The sequence below is a fragment of the Pseudoliparis swirei genome, chromosome 10 (genome assembly GCF_029220125.1).
Source record: "Pseudoliparis swirei isolate HS2019 ecotype Mariana Trench chromosome 10, NWPU_hadal_v1, whole genome shotgun sequence".
NCBI classification, from domain to species: domain Eukaryota; kingdom Metazoa; phylum Chordata; class Actinopteri; order Perciformes; family Liparidae; genus Pseudoliparis; species Pseudoliparis swirei.
In genome coordinates this window covers 15,824,029-15,841,954 of record NC_079397.1, presented here as the reverse complement: position 1 = coordinate 15,841,954, position 17,926 = coordinate 15,824,029, and the positions used below count along the sequence as shown (strand labels likewise).

The following is a 17,926-nucleotide window of genomic DNA, read 5'->3' as shown; positions in this document are numbered from 1 at the left end:
GTCTATTAAATGTGGTCTCCTAAATATTCGATCTCTGTCATCTAAAGCTGTGTTACTGAATGATTTAATATCAGATAATCACATTGATTTATGTTGCCTAACTGAAACCTGGCTGAGCCATGAAGAATATGTCTGCCTGAATGAATCGACTCCAAGTCATATTAATACTCACATTCCTCGAGGCACCGGTCGAGGAGGTGGAGTAGCAGCCATCTTTGAATCGAGCCTATTAATTAATCCTCAACCAAAATTACACTACACCTCATTTGAAAGCCTTGTTCTTAGTCTTTCACATCCAACCTGGAAAACACTACAGCCAATTCGATTTGTGATTCTGTACCGGCCACCAGGTCCATATTCAGAGTTTATATCTGAATTCTCAGAATTAATATCAAGTTTGGTTCTTAAAACCGATAAAGTTATTATTGTTGGAGATTTTAATATCCATGTGGATGTTGATAATGATTGCCTTAGTACTGCATTCATCTCCTTGTTGGACTCGATTGGCTTCTGTCAGAGAACAGAAACCCACTCACAGCTTTGGCCACACGCTTGATCTTGTTCTTACTTATGGCGTTGACATTGAGCATTTGAACGTCTTCCCACAGAATCCTCTTCTGTCAGACCACAACCTCATAACTTTTGAATTTATACTACCGGAGTGTACTCCGTTAGTCAAAAGTTTCTACACCAGATGTCTAACTGACAGTGCTGTAGCTAAATTTAAAGAAGCGATTCCTTCTGTATTTGATTCGATACCACGTCTCAATATAACAGAGGACTCCTGGTCTAACTTTAGTCCGTCCCAGATTGATCATCTTGTTGATAGTGCCACAGGCTCACTGAGAATGACACTGGACTCGATAGCCCCTCTGAAGAAGAAGACAGTGAGGAAGAGGAGGTTTGCTCCCTGGTATAACCCTCAGACCCGCAAACTGAAGCAAACGTCACAAAAGCTTGAACGCATATGGCGCTCAACTAATCTCAAGAATCCCGCTTAGTTTGGCGAGATAGTCTTAAAACATATAAGAAGGCCCTCCGTAATGCCAGAGCAGCCTATTACTCATCAATAATAGAAAAATAAAACAACCCCAGGTTTCTCTTCAGCACTGTAGCCAGGCTGACAGAGTCACAGCTCTGTGAGCCGAGCATTCCTATAAACCTTAGTGGTAATGACTTTATGAACTTCTTTAATGAAAAGATTTTAACTATTAGGGACAAGATTAATAATCTCTGCCCATAACCAGTGCCAATCTGTCCTCAAGTGGAATGGCCTTGAAACCGCTGTATGCCCTGGTGTATATTTGAGGATTTTCTCCTATCAACCGTGACCAATTATTTTCAACGGTTTCTACCAACACGCCTACCTGTCTCTTGGACCCCATCCCGACGAGGCTGCTTAAAGACGTTTTGCCTTTAATTGGCTCTCTATTAGATATTATCAATGTGTCTCTGCTAACAGGCCACGTACCACACTCCTTCAAGGTGGCTGTTATTAAACCTCTCCTGAAGAAGCCCACTCTGGATCCAGAGGTATTGGCTAACTACAGACCGATCTCTAACCTCCCTTCCTCTCCAAGATCCTTGAGAAAGTGGTCGCAAATCAGTTGTGCGACTTTCTACATCATAATAGTTTATTTGAGAAATTTCAATCAGGATTTAGAAAACACCACAGCACCGAGACGGCACTGGTGAAAATTACAAATGACCTCTTAATGGCAGCAGATAAAGGACTCCTCTCTGTCCTGGTCTTGTTAGACCTTAGTGCTGCATTCGACACCATTGACCATGACATCCTGTTACAGAGACTGGAGCAGTCGATTGGCATTTCAGGCACGGCACTAATTTGGTTTAAATCCTATTTATCAGATCGATCTCAGTTTGTATTTGTAAACGATGACGCCGATAACCACCAACGTTAATCACGGAGTTCCACAAGGTTCTGTGCTTGGACCAATTTTATTTACCTTATACATGCTTCCTTTGGGCAATATTATCAGGAAACACTCCATAAACTTTCATTGTTATGCAGATGACACTCAACTATATTTATCGATAAAACCAGAGGAGAGCAACCAACTCTGTAAAATTCAAGCATGTCTTAAAGGCATAAAAACATGGATGACCTGCAACTTGATGTTAAACTCAGACAAAACCAAGTAATTTTAATCGGCCCTGAGCACCTCAGAGATCAATTATCTGGTGATGTGGATTCTGTAGACGGCATTGCCCTGGCATCCAACACCACTGTAAAGAATCTTGGCGTTATCTTTGATCGGGACTTGTCCTTTAACTCCCACGTAAAGCAAATCTCAAGGACTGCATTCTTTCATCTACGTAATATTTCAAAATCAGGCACATCTTGTCTCAAAAGATGCAGAAAAATTGGTTCACGCTCGTTACTTCGAGACTGGATTACTGCAACTCCTTATTAGCAGGCTGCTCTAATAAATCTCTTAGGTCCCTCCAGTTGATCCAGAATGCTGCAGCTCGTGTTCTCACTAAAACTAAGAAAAGAGATCACATCACTCCTGCACTAGCTGCTCTGCACTGGCTCCCAGTAAAATCAAGAATCACTTTTAAAATTCTTCTCTTAACCTACAAAGCCTTGATTGGTGATGCTCCATCATATCTTAAGGAGCTTGTCGTACCATATTGCCCACTAGAGAGCTACGCTCACTAAATGCGGACTACTTGTAGTTCCTAGAGTCTTAAAAAGTAGAATGGGAGCCAGAGCCTTTAGTTATCAAGCTCCTCTTTATGGAACCAGCTTCCAATTTCAGTCCGGGAGGCAGACACAGTCACCTCGTTTAAGAGTAGACTTAAGACCTTCCTCTTTGACAGAGCTTATAGTTAGGGCTGAATCAGGTTTGCCCTGGTCCAGCCCCTTGATATGCTGCTATAGGCTTATAGCTGCCGGGGACGTTTTAGGATGCACTGAGTACCTATCTCCTCTTTTTCTCTCCTTAAGGATGAATTTTCATCTCTCAATCACACGTTACTAACTCTGCTTTCTCCCGGAAGTCCTTTTGACTTTACGTCTCATGGGGTCATCGGACCCTATGAGACGGCATAGATCCCATCTGCCTGATGGATCGCCTGGGTCGTGGAATTCCTGCTCATGACTACGCCACTGTCCTGTTGAGACTCCGCCCACTGTTGAGACTCCGCCCACCTCCTCCCCACCGCCATCTGCCTGATGGATCGTGGAGCTCTCCATCGTGGAATATGCCTACTATGAACTATTCATACACTCTGTCATATTCATTGAATGTATTTTAACTCTAAATCTGTCCTTCTGTACACATTACATCTATTGCATCTGTCCATCCTGGAGAGGGATCCTCCTCTGTTGCTCTCCTCCAGGTTTCTTCCCTTTTTTTCCCCCTGAAGGGTTATTTGGGAGTTTTTCCTGGTCCGATGTGAGGTTTTGGGGCAGGGATGTCTATGTGTACAGATTGTAAAGCACTCCGAGACAAATTTGTAATTTGTGAAATTGGGCTATACAAATAAACTGAATTGAATTGAATGTGGGAGCAGGAGGACCAATTTTGGTTTACACAGATCACAATCCCCTGACCTTTTTACATTCAATGAAGTGTCCCAACCAAAGACTGACGAGGTGGTCTTTGTTTCTTCAGGCTTACAACCTTGATGTTAGGCACATTAGGGGGTCCGACAATGTTATTGCTGACGCGCTGTCACGGGCCCCATGGCACTAAGTATTGCTTTTTGGTTTGGGATAGGGTTGGTTGCAGATGCCGGTGGTCCTGGGGACACCGACTTTAAGGGGGGGGGTGTGACGACCTCTGCCTCACTGTCTCTGCTGGGGTGTGGGTGTGTGTGTGCTTCTCTCTCCCTGATTGTCTCCAGGTGCAGCCTCTCCCCAGGTGCTCTCAATCCAATCAGGATCTCCATAAAGGACCTGAGGAGGGCTGCAGTCTCCCCCTCTCTGGCCAGAGGATGTAGGACGAGGAGCAGCCAGGAACAGCTGACCTCCGGCCTATGAATTGTGTTTCCGCCGGTGTTGTTATCCTGTAGCGGTGGAATAAAACTTCTCTTTTTTTCTACTCGCGCCACCGTCTCCATCGTGCGTTTGTTGTGGCTGAGAGCCAAGCCATGACAACATAAACTTGTGTAACAATGTTTACTGAGGGAATAAATCAAGAAGGAAGAAGTCATCTGTTCTTTACAATCAGACTTGGCCCCCTGGTGGCCAGGAAAGAGAATGCAAGTTCAAGGCACTTCCACCTTGTCTTTCAGGCCCGGTGGTCGCCACCTGGTCAAAAGGCAAACTATAATCTTTAGTGTCCAAGAATATGGATTTTTTTTCCTACGGCTTAACAAGTTGATTAAAACAAAGTGAATCACAATACATACGATAAATAGCACAACATGCACAAGTATAGACAACAATAACGGACATTGTACAACTTCATAAGGTATGATAATGTCAGATGTTGTTTTTCAGTTTGTTTCTGCCCCCAGTGGGCAAAAACAGAATGCAAAGACATTTACACAACAGTAGATACATAAGTTATACTGTATTCCCCTTGTTTTCAGAAGGAATTTTAAATAAAAGTGTCCAGACTATTACACATGATAACAGCTATCCTCTTTATAGTCTTATAGTTAGAGCTGAATCAGGTTCACCTGGTCCAGACCTAGAGATGCTGCTATAGGCTGATAAGCTGCTGGGGGACGTTTAGGAAACACTGAGCTCCTCTCTCCTCTTCTCTCTCTCCTTATGGATGAATTTACATCTCTCCATCACACTTTACTCTGATGTGAGGTCAAAGGTCAGGGATGTTTTATGTGTGCAGATTTTAAAGCCTTCTGAGGCACATTTGTACATTTTTGATATTTGGCTGTATAAAATAAACTGAATTGAAAGGTATAGGAAATTATCCTTTAACTTATTTTTGGAATTTATGTTTACATTTTTGTAAGATGACAACATGATATTCCTGGCGATGTATTGTTGAACATTAGTGGTCCGGTCAGGCTCCCGTAAAGCGTCACAGCTCACAAGGTTTTGTTTTCCAGTTTTAACGTAGAATGGAAAAAAGCCACACAGCTGAAGAAGCTGGATGAAAATGGAGTGGGCCATGCCGGCTCTCCTCCGCGCCCTGAAAGGTGGTCGTACCTGAGATGTTCCAGGGACAGTGGATATATTTCGAGTAAAACATTTTCATGCAAGATAAGCTGGAAACGAATCCGGAAGGATAAGCAGAATAATGAAATTCCCGAAAATGTTGCGTGCATGTGTTGTGAAGCTGCAGGGAGCCGATCCAGCCTTGTTATTTTTTGCCTTACTTTTATGGCTGCCATTATTTAAAAAAACATCTGCTGGAAGGAGCTCTGGAGATAATGCTTTCATGAACTTTAGATAAAAGCTACAGCACATTGCTGCAAACTGCTTTAGCATCGCGCATGTCACATCAAACAAACAGCCATATCTCTACCTCTGTTCCTCATTAACGCATGTAATAGACGGGTATTACAATATTTGAAAGAAACAGGATTAAGCAATAGAATTTAAAGCACTGACATTTTGAATCTCCCTTTTGTTTTGTTTTATTGATTTTGTTTTGTGGTTATTTTGTTGGGTTTGGTTTTGTTTGTTTGGTTTTGTAAGGGGATAGGGTACTCTGGTCCACACTCCACTACAGTAGGTGGCGGAAATGCACCGTTCACTGGATGCCATCCGCCAACAAATTTCAGAAGAAGAAGAAGAACGGAGCCGACCGGAAGTAGACGGAGCCGGAACTCGGCCGTCGCAGCGCGTGTTAAATATTGTACTATTATGTGCGCCCTTGCTCATTGTGTCCTGCAGAGGGCAATGTTGTCTACAGTGCGTCCAGGACGTGACGTCACTGACCCTATATCCTGACTCCATGTGACTAAGATTTATTATGAAACCGGAGCAGAAGGCAGCAGTATTGGCGCATCTGTCATGCCACGAACGGAGGTAAATAAACTATGCCTATTGAAAGGCTAAAGAAAGCCTTCTACTCTTCTAAGTTCTGTTAAATCTCCACCGCAAACGCACGAAGCTTAACAGGTTATGGGCCCAGGAAATGCCGGTGTTTGGAGACAGTGAAACTGTATGAAGAGAGGACGTGTTAGCGTGGATATAACGTTGAAGGATGGCTGGAGCAGGAACACCCCAGCAGATTCTATTTGACGGAAACGAAGTTAAGTATGATCTGTGGGAGACGCGATTCCTGAGCCGTCTGCACATTCTGAAACTAAAAGAGACTATATTGAGAGTGCCCACGGGTGAAGCCGCTTTAGCTGCAGATCCAGGGAAAAATGAAGACTGTTATGCACAGTTAGTGAATGCCCTGGATGATAACAGCCTGTCATTGATAAGACATGATGCCGCCGAGGATGGAAGGAAAGCCCTGACATTATTGAGAGAGCACTATTCAGGAAAAAGCAAGCCAAGGATTCTAAACATGTACACATCATTGACCACCATACAAATGGCAGACAATGAAACTGTCACGGATTATATGATAAGAGCTGAGAATATAATTGCAGCTCTACGTGATGCAGGAGAGAACATGAGTGATGGGCTGCTTGTAGCCACCATTTTGAATGGATTGCCAGATTCATTCAGGCCCCTGGCTGTCCATGTAACACAGAACGAGGACGATGTTACATTGAAAGACTTTAAGAGAAGACTGAGGGTCTATGAGGAATCTGAGAAGATGAGGGCGACTGGATCTATAAACTGTGTGATGAAGAGTAACACAAGGCAAAGTAGACAAGGCACCCAGACACACAGGAAGAATGAAGAAGTCACTCTGACTTCAGTGACTTGTTACAAGTGTGGAGAAAAAGGACACATTAGAAGCAAGTGCACACAGAAAGTGTGGTGCAGTCACTGCAGGAGTAACACACACACAGATTCCTGTGCAGGAAAAAGGGAAGAGGAGACGGAGCCAGGAAGGTTGCAGAGGAAGAAGAGGACAACGGCGAGGATTATTGCTTCATGGCCAAGCAGGCAAACAGCGAGAGGCCATCAGCCAATGTGAAGAAGAAAGGCATCATGGTCGACGCCGGAGCGACATCCCACATAGTGAACGACATCGCCAAGTTCAAAAGCTTCGACAACACATTCCAGCCCGACAGTCATTCAATCGAGCTGGCAGATGGGACGAAATGCAGCGGGATGGCGCAACGCAGAGGGACGGCGATGATCTACCTGCTAGACAACAATGGACGTCAACAAAGAGCACAGCTGCATGAGGCACTGTATATGCCGACGTATCCACACGACATTTTCTCAGTGGCAAGAGCTACAAATGAAGGAGCGACAGTGACTTTCAAGAAGGGGGACTGCCACATGATCACCAAGAGTGGTAACAACCGTTTTGACCTCCATGAAAGTGGTAATCTGTTTTACTTGCCAACTGTTCAGAAAAATGTTGACAAATGTAATGCAAACTTGGCATGAGATTTTGGGACATTGTAATTATGGGGATGTACAAAAGTTACTGGGTGTGGTAAAAGGCATGGAGATTAGAGGCAGTGCAGTCAGGCCAGCACAGCTGTGTGAAATTTGTACTAAAGGGAAATTCACCCAGACAAGGAATAGGGAGCCAGACAGAAAGGCTACAGAACCTCTACAGCTGGTCCACACTGATTTAGCCGGTCCCATGAGAACCCCAAGTTTAGAAGGGCACAAATATGCACAGTCTTTTACAGACGACTATTGGTGCATAACAGTTTATTTTCTTAAATCCAAAAGTGATGCAATACATGCCACAGAGAGGTTCTTGGCAGACTCAGCACCTTATGGAAAAGTAAAGTGTTTACGTTCAGACAACGGAGGTGAATTTACTAGCAGAGAATTCCAATCACTGTTAATCAAAAATAGGATTAGGCATGAGACATCTGCACCCTATTCACCTCACCAAAACGGCACAGCAGAGAGAGGTTGGCGAACCCTCTATGAAATGGGCAGATGTATGCTGTTGGACAGTAAGTTGCCAGATACACTGTGGAATTATGCTGTACAGACGGCAGCATATGTGAGAAACAGGTATGGATTTGGCTCTCGACGAAGGCGGTCGCATTTTTCTCTCCCTCTCCTCCCCATGACCTTCCCCTCCCTGCTTGGCTTCTCTCGTCATGTCTTGTCTGTCTCTATACTTGAGAGACTCTCTCCGCATCGTCTTGAACTAAAACCATGGACGTAATCAACTGGTCCTTAAACGCACTGACACCATCTTCTCGACGAAGCTCGGGTTTGGGGAACCTGCCTGTCCTGCCGGACGTTGCAGCTGGTTACACGATGGACGTGTCGTGTGCCTGGCAGCCCTTTCCGTGGAGGACGAAGACATCTACCTATTCGAACTTGGATTACAGGATTTCTGCTGTTTGGATTTGGCGCTGCCCTGGTTTATCGGAAAATTAAGGAAACGGTGACAGCCGTTAAAAGCCCCTAAGGCTGCCCGACATGACGTTGGGCAGAGTTGTTGGCACTCAGACTTTGGCATTAAACCGTCAGAATGACAACATCGTGGAGAAGCTGACGCTCTGCAAATGAAATTGGATCGATTTGAAATCCTATTGGCAAACGGGAGGAAAGTGGAGGAATAGTGGTGCAAAATTGAATTGCAGCTACTGGAAGACCAAACAATCCCAATCTTATCTGCTTCGGCTCCCTCTACCAGGACGGGCCGTGGCCACGGCCGTGTCTGGTACAACAACTTCCCCGAAGATCACTGAAGCGAGACTCTCATTCCTTCCCCTATCCACAGACACCTGTGGTTGTTTTCTCCCCAGGACCCTTCAAGGCCATCTCCATGGCAACGACCATCTTGTGGACTGAGAACTTTGTCTGTTGTGGACTGGGGGAGGACGATACATCAGGCCACTTACACACACAACCATCACACTGAAAAAGCACTCACTACCCCCATCCCACGCCTTCGCCTGCTTTGCCCCCCCAGTAAGACAGGACGGGTCTCGTCGCCGCGCCGTGACGGCGAAGACCCGGCTGGCTGCTTGTCGGTGCTGGTTACCTTCTGCCCCCAATGACGGGGCTATCGCCCAGTCTTTGGATTACCTCCCTCCCCTTCCTACTCGTCGCAAGTCATGTCTAAGATGTATGTGCTTATGTGCAATGGTGTTTTGTTTCTCCTGCTCCCACACTGTACCTCTCGGCATAGTCGGGGGTGGCTTTTTCTTTCGCCTCTCTTCCTCATGTTATGCTGTCATCTTTCATCCACCCTTTCCTAGATGGCGCATGACGGCGCCTCGGTGTCTTGGTGCGCGACTCTTGCACCTTCCGCCAAAAAAAGTTCCTCGTTTGTTTGTGAAAACATTCTTTGGCAATAAACCTGTTTCTGATTTCTTTCTGATTTTCTGAGGTGTTACAATAATCGCACAAAGAAAACGCCTTATGAGATGCTCACGGGCAAGAAGCCAGACATGTCTAGACTTAAGAAGTTTGGATCTGTGTGTTTTGCTTACACACAAGAGAAGGGGAAGTTAGATTCCAGATGTGAGCAAGGCATTTTTGTCGGATACGATAAGAACAGTTCAGCTTATCTTGTGTACTGTTCAGAGACAGATAAGGTCCAAAAACATAGGTTACTGAAGTTCACAAACAAGACAGTCAAAGAGAAAGAAACACAGACACCTGGGTCACACATTGAATGTCAGGACAGAGGTACACCCCTGGGTTCCTGACGATGAGGAAAATGTTGATGAAAAAATTGAAAATACATCAGATCAAAGTGTTCAAGGTGATGTTTCTGTGGCTGAATGTGAACAGCCAGACACGAAGAGTGAGGCTAGAAGGAATCCACCTAGAGCTAGGAGAAAGCCAACGTACTTACAGGATTATGAGACTGAAGATACAGTAGACCGTGAGGTTAGAAGGAATCCACCTAGAGCTAGGAGAAAGCCAAAGTACTTACAGGATTATGAGACTGAAGATACAGTAGACCAACTGATAACATGTGTAGACTCTTGTTATAGAGCAGTGTGTGACATACCACAAAATTACCAGGAGGCCATAGGATCAACCAAGTCACGGCAGTGGATCGATGCAATGAATGACGAAATGCAGTCACTAGAAGAGAATGACACATTCAAGATCACCCAGTTGCCTCTAGGCAAAAAGGCAGTGGGGGGTAGGTGGGTCTATCTAAAGTGTGATACTGACGGGTCAGACAAGCATAAGGCAAGATTTGTTGCTAGAGGTTACAGCCAAAACAAGGCATAGACTACGAGGAGACTTTCTCACCTAGCTGACATGACAACTATTAGAGTTGTCATGCAAAAAGGCAGCAGGACGATTTAGTTTTACACCAAATGGATGTGAAAACTGCATATCTGAATGCACCCATTGATTGTGAGGTTTATTGCGAACAACCTGAAGGTTATGTCAAAAAGTCAGAAACTGGAGAAAAGTTGGTTTGCAAATTACAGAAGTCCCTATATGGTCTAAAGCAGTCAGGCAGAAACTGGAATGCTCTGTTACATGCATATCTAACTGAAAATGGTTTTGAACAAAATCCTGCTGATCACTGTCAATACACAAGGAAAACAAAACGAAAAAGTGATTCTGATTGTATGGGTTGATGATCTGATAATTGCTAACAAAGAGGAGGTTGTGAAAAGTGTCAAAATGATGCTCACTGATAGGTTTAAATGAAAGACCTGGGGAATTAAACAATTTTCTTGGTATAGATTTTAACCAGTCAGAAGGTCAAGTCACAATGTCACAGGAAAGGTATGTGAACAAAATCCTTCCAGATTTGGAATGCAAGATTGTAGAGTCAGAGAAACCCCATGTGAATCTAAACTTGAATACACAGAAAATGCTGAAAAAATGGAAAAGCCAAGGATGTATAGAGAGGCAGTAGGAAGTCTGATCTATTTGGCTACATGTACTAGACCAGATTTGAGTTTTGTGGTCAGTAAACTTTCCCAGCATTTTTCTGAACCAAGTGAAGAGCATTGGAGCACTGTGAAACATGTGTTCAGGTATCTTAAGGGTACAACAGACCGTGGATTATGCTTCAAAAAGGATGACGCAGGTAAACTGGGCCTAATAGTACATAGTGATGCAGACTGAGCCTCAGAGGTTACAGACAGACGTAGCACCACAGGGTACTGTGCCAGTCTGAGTGAGAGAAGCTCTCATTTCATGGAAGAGTAGAAACAACCAACAGTTGCACTGTCTACCTGCGAGGCAGAATACATGGCCTTAGGCAGCCATACAGGAGTGTATGTATTTACAACAGCTACTCAAGGGTATTGATGATTATCAATATGGGCAAACCAAGGTTTATGATGACAACCAAGGAGCTATTGCACTTGCCAGAAATCCGGTAAATCGGCAGCGGTGCAAACATATCGATATTAAATATCATTTTATCCGAGAAACTGAACAGTGGGAGGATATCTTTGGAATATTGTCCTACTGATAACATGATAGCTGACCTAATGACAAAACCAGCAACTAAGCTAAAACTGAAAAAATTTGCTCAGTATTTGTTTGGCACTTAAAGTGCAAGAGATGCATAAATGTGCCATTGTATTGTTGTTTATTTTGTATTGAAGTCAAAAGGGGAGAATATTTGTTTTGTTTATATTCTGTTGTGAAAAATGTATCACAATAAGCTAGGATCGAGTGGGGGTGTTAAATATTGTACTATTATGTGCGCCCTTGCTCATTGTGTCCTGCAGAGGGCAATGTTGTCTACAGTGCGTCCAGGACGTGACGTCACTGACCCTTTATCCTGACTCCATGTGACTAAAATTGATTATGAAACCGGAGCAGAAGGCAGCAGTATTCGCGCATCTGTCATGCCACGAACGGAGGTAAATAAACTATGCCTATTGAAAGGCTAAAGAAAGCCTTCTACTCTTCTAAGTTCTGTTAAATCTCCACCGCAAACGCACGAAGCTTAACAGAGGAAACGTCTGTCCGTGAGTTCGTGAACATGTGTAACGTCCCAGAGCTGATATGTTTAGTGAACCAGCGACTGACTGCGGCTGCTGGAGAGATATGTGGGCTGTTTGAAGACACAGCAGAGCACGAGGAGGAACTGACTAGTTTAAAAGAGGAGCACGAGCGCCAACGAAAACGACTGGACGCCATGTTCAACCCGGAAGTCCGGTTACAACGAGCAGGTTGGTTACGTTACATTACATCACGTGTCATTTAGCACTGCGGTCAAGCCAGCCGCCACTTCGAAAAACACAGTCAAGCCAGCCCGCACGATTTTTTTCAGTACACGTATATACCAGGCATTACGGTGTGAGTGTGTGAAAACTGTTTTCAAAATAAGAGCGAACTTCCGGTGAACGTGATATGACGAAACACGCCTTTAAATACAGATATAGTGATAGATTAAACTAAATGAAGAGATGAAAAATCATGAATGGTATTAGTGATGAAGACATTAAATGAAAGAAAGTAATTATTCCAATATTGGGATATTCTGATTTAGAATTTCAAAATAAAAGCTAAAGAAAATCACATTCATGCTCAAATGGGTGTCTAATTTCAGAATAGATTTAGAACACAATGGTGCGTTGTTACAAAATACTTTCACTTCTGATTCATGGTAGAGTACCTCAAGGTGTCATCCAGAGATAATCAAGACATTCTGACGTTTGATTTCTAAATGAAAGCACTTCATAAAGAAAATAATAGTAATATATTTCCAATATTTGATATTTCTTTGAAGCAAATCTGTAACTTTCTTGATAAAAATTACACTGCAGTCTTGTTATTGGTGACCTCAGCTAGGCCCCTGATTATTTTCATGAGATATTACTGTGTAGATTTTGAAGAAATTCAATTTAAAGTTAGCGAAAAATAAATATTAATATTATGGCAATATTTGGATTTTATTTTAAGCAAATTTGAAACTTTCTTGATTAAAATTACACTTGAGTCTTGTTAATGGTGACCTCAGCTAGGCCCCTGATTATTTTCATGAGATATTACTGTGTAGATTTTGAAGAAATTCAATTTAAAGTTAGCGAAAAATAAATATTATTAATATTATGGCAATATTTGGATTTTATTTTAAGCAAATTTGAAACTTTCTTGATTAAAATTACACTTGAGTCTTGTTAATGGTGACCTCAGCTAGGCCCCTGATTATTTTCATGAGATATTACTGTGTAGATTTTGAAGAAATTCAATTTAAATTTAGCGAAAAATAAATATTATTAATTATATGGCAATATTTGGATTTTATTTTAAGCAAATTTGAAACTTTCTTGATTAAAATTACACTTCAGTCTTGTTAATGGTGACCTCAGCTAGGCCCCTGATTATTTTCATGAGATATTACTGTGTAGATTTTGAAGAAATTGAATTTAAAGTTAGCGAAAAATAAATATTATTAATATTATGGCAATATTTGGATTTTATTTTAAGCAAATCTGAAACTGTCTTGATGAAACTTACATTGCAGCCTTGTTAATGGTGACCTCTGCTAGGCCCATGAATATTTTCATGAGATATTACTGTGTAGATTTTGAATAAATTCAATTTAAAGTTAGCAAAAAATAAATATGATTAATATTATGGCAATATTTGGATTTTATTTTAAGCAAATTTGAAACTTTCTTGATTAAATTTACACTTGAGTCTTGTTAATGGTGACCTCAGCGAACGAATGACAGAGCCGAGAGAAGAGGAGCCTTGAGGAACCCCAGTAGTGAGAGGACAAGGATCAGACACAGATCCTCTCCACGTTACCCGGTAAGTGCGGTCGTTGAGGTAGGAAGAGAAAAGGGCGAGTGCAGTGCCTGAGATCCCCAGGTCCTGAAGAGAAGAGATAAGGATCTGGTGGTTCACGGTGTCAAATGCTGCAGAAAGGTCTAGAAGGATAAGGACAGAGGAGAGAGAGGCTGCTCTAGCAGTGTGAAGCTGCTCAGACAGCAAGGAGGGCAGTCTGTCGATTGGCCGGCCTTGAATCCAGACTGGTGAGAAGGTTATTGCTGTGGAGACAGGAGGACACTTGGTTAAAGATAGCTCGCTCCAGATTTTTGGAAAGAAAAGGAAGAAGAGAGACCGGTCTGTAGTTGCTGACTTCAGACGGGTCGAGTGTGGGTTTCTTCAGGAGAGGGTTGACTCTCGCCTCCTTCAGAGAGTTAGGGAAACAGCCAGTTGAGAGGGAGCTGTTAATAAGATGGGTGAGAGGTCAGGAGCAATAGCCTGGAGAATGTGAGACGGGACGGTGGTCGGTCGAGCGTTGGTCTCCAAGCTAAGAACTTGATTGGGAGACAAGGGGGTGAAAGAGGAAAGAGAGGGGGATGAAGAAGAAGTTGGTGTTGGTGAAGTGATAGATGGATTAGTAAAGGAGGAGCGTATGTCGTCTATCTTGTTTGTAAAGTGGCTCGGTAAAAGGGTGGAAGGGGGAGGTTGGAAAAGATAGAGAAGAGTTTTTTGGGGTTAGAGAAGGAAGACTGAATTTTGGTTAGGTAGAACGAGCTTTTGGCTGCAGAGAATGAGGAGAGAGGAGATTGATAGAGGAGCAGGTCTTCCGCTTGATTCGATTTGCGCCATTTCCTTTCCGTCGCTCGCAAGGTGGCTCTCTCGGCGAGCACCGAGTCAGACGACCACGGAGCCGGAGAGGATTTGCGAACCGGTCGTGTCTTAAAAGGACAAAGAGAATCAAGAGATGAAGACGGGGAAGAGAGGAGAGTGTCTGTGGCAGAGTTAGGCTGCATGAGTGAGAAGGAGTCAGTTGAGGGGAGAGCAGATAGGACAGAGGAGGCCAGAGAGGAGGGACAGAGTCTGTAGATATGGGTGGGTTATCAGTACCAGAGAGTGAGAGAGTAAGAGATGAAGAAGTGGTCAGAGACATGGAGAGGGGTTACAGTGAGGTTAGAGGTAGAGCAGCTTCTTGTGAAAATGTAGTCAAGGCGGTTGCCGGCTTTGTGAGTAGGAGGGGAGGGACTGAGTGAGGTTAAAGGAAGACAGTAAGAGTAACAGGTCACATGACTTCTGTCTGGATGTTCAAGTCACCCAGAAGGATGAGCGGGGGGCCGTGTTCCGAGAAGTTCGACAGGAGGACGTCTAGCTCTTCCAAGAAATCTCCCAAAGAACCAGGGGGACGGTAGAGAACAACAATGTGTAGTTGAACCGGGTGAGTAACCATCACAGCATGGAACTCAAAAGTCAGTGGGGTAGAAAGTGGAAGCGGGTAGAGAGAGAAACACCATTTGGCTGAGATGAGTAAACCTGTAGCTCTGCCCCGACCAGAGGGTCTGGGTGTGTGGCTGAAGGAGAAGGCAGAGGAGAGAGCAGCCGGGGTAGACGTGTGATCCAGGTCTCAGTGAGAGCCAGGAAGTCAAGCGACTGCTCCATAGCGAAGCCAGAGATGAAATGGGCCTTGCGGTTGGCTGAATGACAGTTCCAGAGGCCTCCTGTGACAAGGTGCTGGGTGTGAGTAGAACGGGTAGGAAAGATGTTTCTTTATAACTTTAAACTGTCGGAAACAATTCTGGAGGAAGTATTCACATCATGTACTGAGGTAGAGTTACAGGTACTGTACTGCAGTATGTAAACACGTTCATACTTTTTATTATGATACATCACAAAGGTACATATTGTACTTTTTACTGTAGGCTACTACACCTCAGAGGTACATGGTGTACTTTTCAGATGACAGTTTTTCTTTTTTCAGGTTCTCCCTAAAGAAACCTGTCCTCACTCATTGATAAACCTCTTGAATATTACAGTTCAATATGAGATCCTTAAGATGTATACATGTATTGTATTATTCTGCACAGACGTCCAGCAGCTGTTGGTGACTAAACCAGAGGTTCCCTCTGAGCAGCATGACTGGAGCTCCAGTCTGGACCAGGAAGACCCAGAGCCCCCACACATTAAAGAAGACTTGGAGGACCCAGAGCCCCCACACATTAAAGAAGACCAGGAGGACCCAGGGCCCCCACACATTAAAGAGGAACAGGAGGACCAGGAGGACCCAGAGCCCCCACACATTAAAGAAGACCAGGAGGACCCAGGGCCCCCACACATTAAAGAGGAACTGGAGGACCCAGAGCCCCCACACATTAAAGAAGACCAGGAGGACCCAGAGCCCCCACACATTAAAGAGGAACTGGAGGACCCAGAGCCCCCACACATTAAAGAGGAACTGGAGGACCCAGAGCCCCACACATTAAAGAAGACCAGGAGGACCCAGAGCCCCCACACATTAAAGAGGAACTGGAGGACCCAGGGCCCCCACACATTAAAGAGGAACAGGAGGAACTCTGGATCAGTCAGGAAGGAGTGCAGCTTCAAGCGCTGGAGGAGGCTGGTATCAAGTTCCCATTTGCTCAGTTCTCAAAGTCCACTAAAAAAAAAAAACATTTGAAAACAGAAAGAGATGGAGAGGAAGACGGATCCAGATCAGATCCAGATAGTCCTTTACAACCAACTGCTGATGAGACTTCCCAATCCTCTGAATGTGAGACTGATAACAGTAATGATTGGAAGGAGACTCAGGAACCTCTGTCTCATTTAAACCCTTTGCAAAACAATGAAGTACTTGAAAGTGACGTGGACTGTAATACTGGAAAAACATCAATGAGCTCCTCTGGAAGCTTTGGCCACAAGAGACATCCGAAGAGACACTCTGGAGTCAAAACAGGAGAGAAACTATTCAGTTGTTCAGTTTGTGGTAAAACATTCAGACTAGCGCACAATCTGAAACGACACTCAACTGTCCACACTGGAGAGAAACTATTCAGTTGTTCAGTTTGTGGTAAAACATTCAGACAAGCGCAGAGTCTGAAACGACACTCAACTGTCCACACTGGAAAAACAAATTAGTGGTATATTTTTCTTTAAAAAATTCTCTCTTCTCTGTGATTTAAGAAAATCACTATTGCATAGATAAGATCATCAGAAATAAATGAGACATGGTTAAATACTTAAAAACCGGAGGGTTGAATAAATAAGTTCATTCAGCTACGTTGTTGTTGTTCATGATAAGGTTGAAGAAGTTTTCTCTGCAAGTCTTGACTAGGGCTGCAACTAACGATTATTTTGATAATCGATTAATCTGTTGATTATTTTATCGATTAATCAATTAATCGGATAAAAAAACAAAAACTTTCATTTTCAACCCTTTATTCAAAACAGGGTCCGTACGGTCATGGAAAACCTGGAAAAGTCATGGCATTTTTAAATGGCTATTAGCAGGCCTAGGAAAGTAATTGAAAAAAATAAAATCCCAAAATATTTGATAAAGTAATGCAAATTTGTTTTATTCAAATGTTAATTTACACGGTATATATACGGTATGCTTTGGAATTCTCATTGTTATTTTAAATACTACATCTTCTCACTTTGTCACGTATAGACAGAGTTTTCACAAAATGTTTAATCATGGAAATGTGGTTTAAAGTCATGGAAAGGTCCTGGAGACCCACTGGTCACCATGGTGATGAACCTGTCCACTGGTCAGCATGTGATGAACCTGTTCACTGGTCACCATGGTGATGAACCCGTCACAAACAGACTGACAGCTTTCCTCTCCTGAGCAGTGGTCCCCATGTGGCCCCGCCCCCTGAACAATATCAGAGACGCGTTCAGATTTATTATTTTTTTCACCTGGCCCGCTGCCGTTGAGATTGCAGTGAGACGCGGAAAAAATGTGAAGTGGTGCTCTTCGCAATAAAACATCTTTGATGGGACGTGTCGCGTCTCGGCTGTTAATATTAATCCTATTTCAAAAGGGGGAAGGGAGCGACTTAACATGTGTTTTAGACAGTGAGAGAGAGGAAGATAAAAGGACAGAAAGAAAAGGTTGTTTTTGACCTAGAAGCTGGCTCGACAATCTATGTTGACGCCAGAGTACGCAGAGGAGGGCCAGACGAATACAGACCAATAGATCAGATAGCAGTAGGTTTAGAATCAGAA

The 17,926-nt window shown here is 43.6% G+C and overlaps 1 protein-coding gene across 3 annotated transcripts in view; it reads left to right on the top strand.

Moving 5' to 3' along the window:
• LOC130200336 (zinc finger protein 287-like) overlaps positions 1–17,700 on the top strand; it is a 53,083-nt gene extending 35,383 nt beyond the window's left edge. Inside the window, exons 1-2 of one of the 3 annotated variants that reach the window (XM_056424544.1) lie at positions 11,247–12,162; positions 15,787–17,700. In XM_056424544.1, coding sequence (XP_056280519.1) covers positions 11,973–12,162; positions 15,787–16,376 — 780 coding nt within the window. In that variant the 5' untranslated portion in view covers positions 11,247–11,972 and the 3' untranslated portion in view covers positions 16,377–17,700. The other 2 variants (XR_008832990.1, XM_056424545.1) reach the window with 2 other exon arrangements.
• The last annotated feature ends 226 nt before the right edge of the window (positions 17,701–17,926 follow it).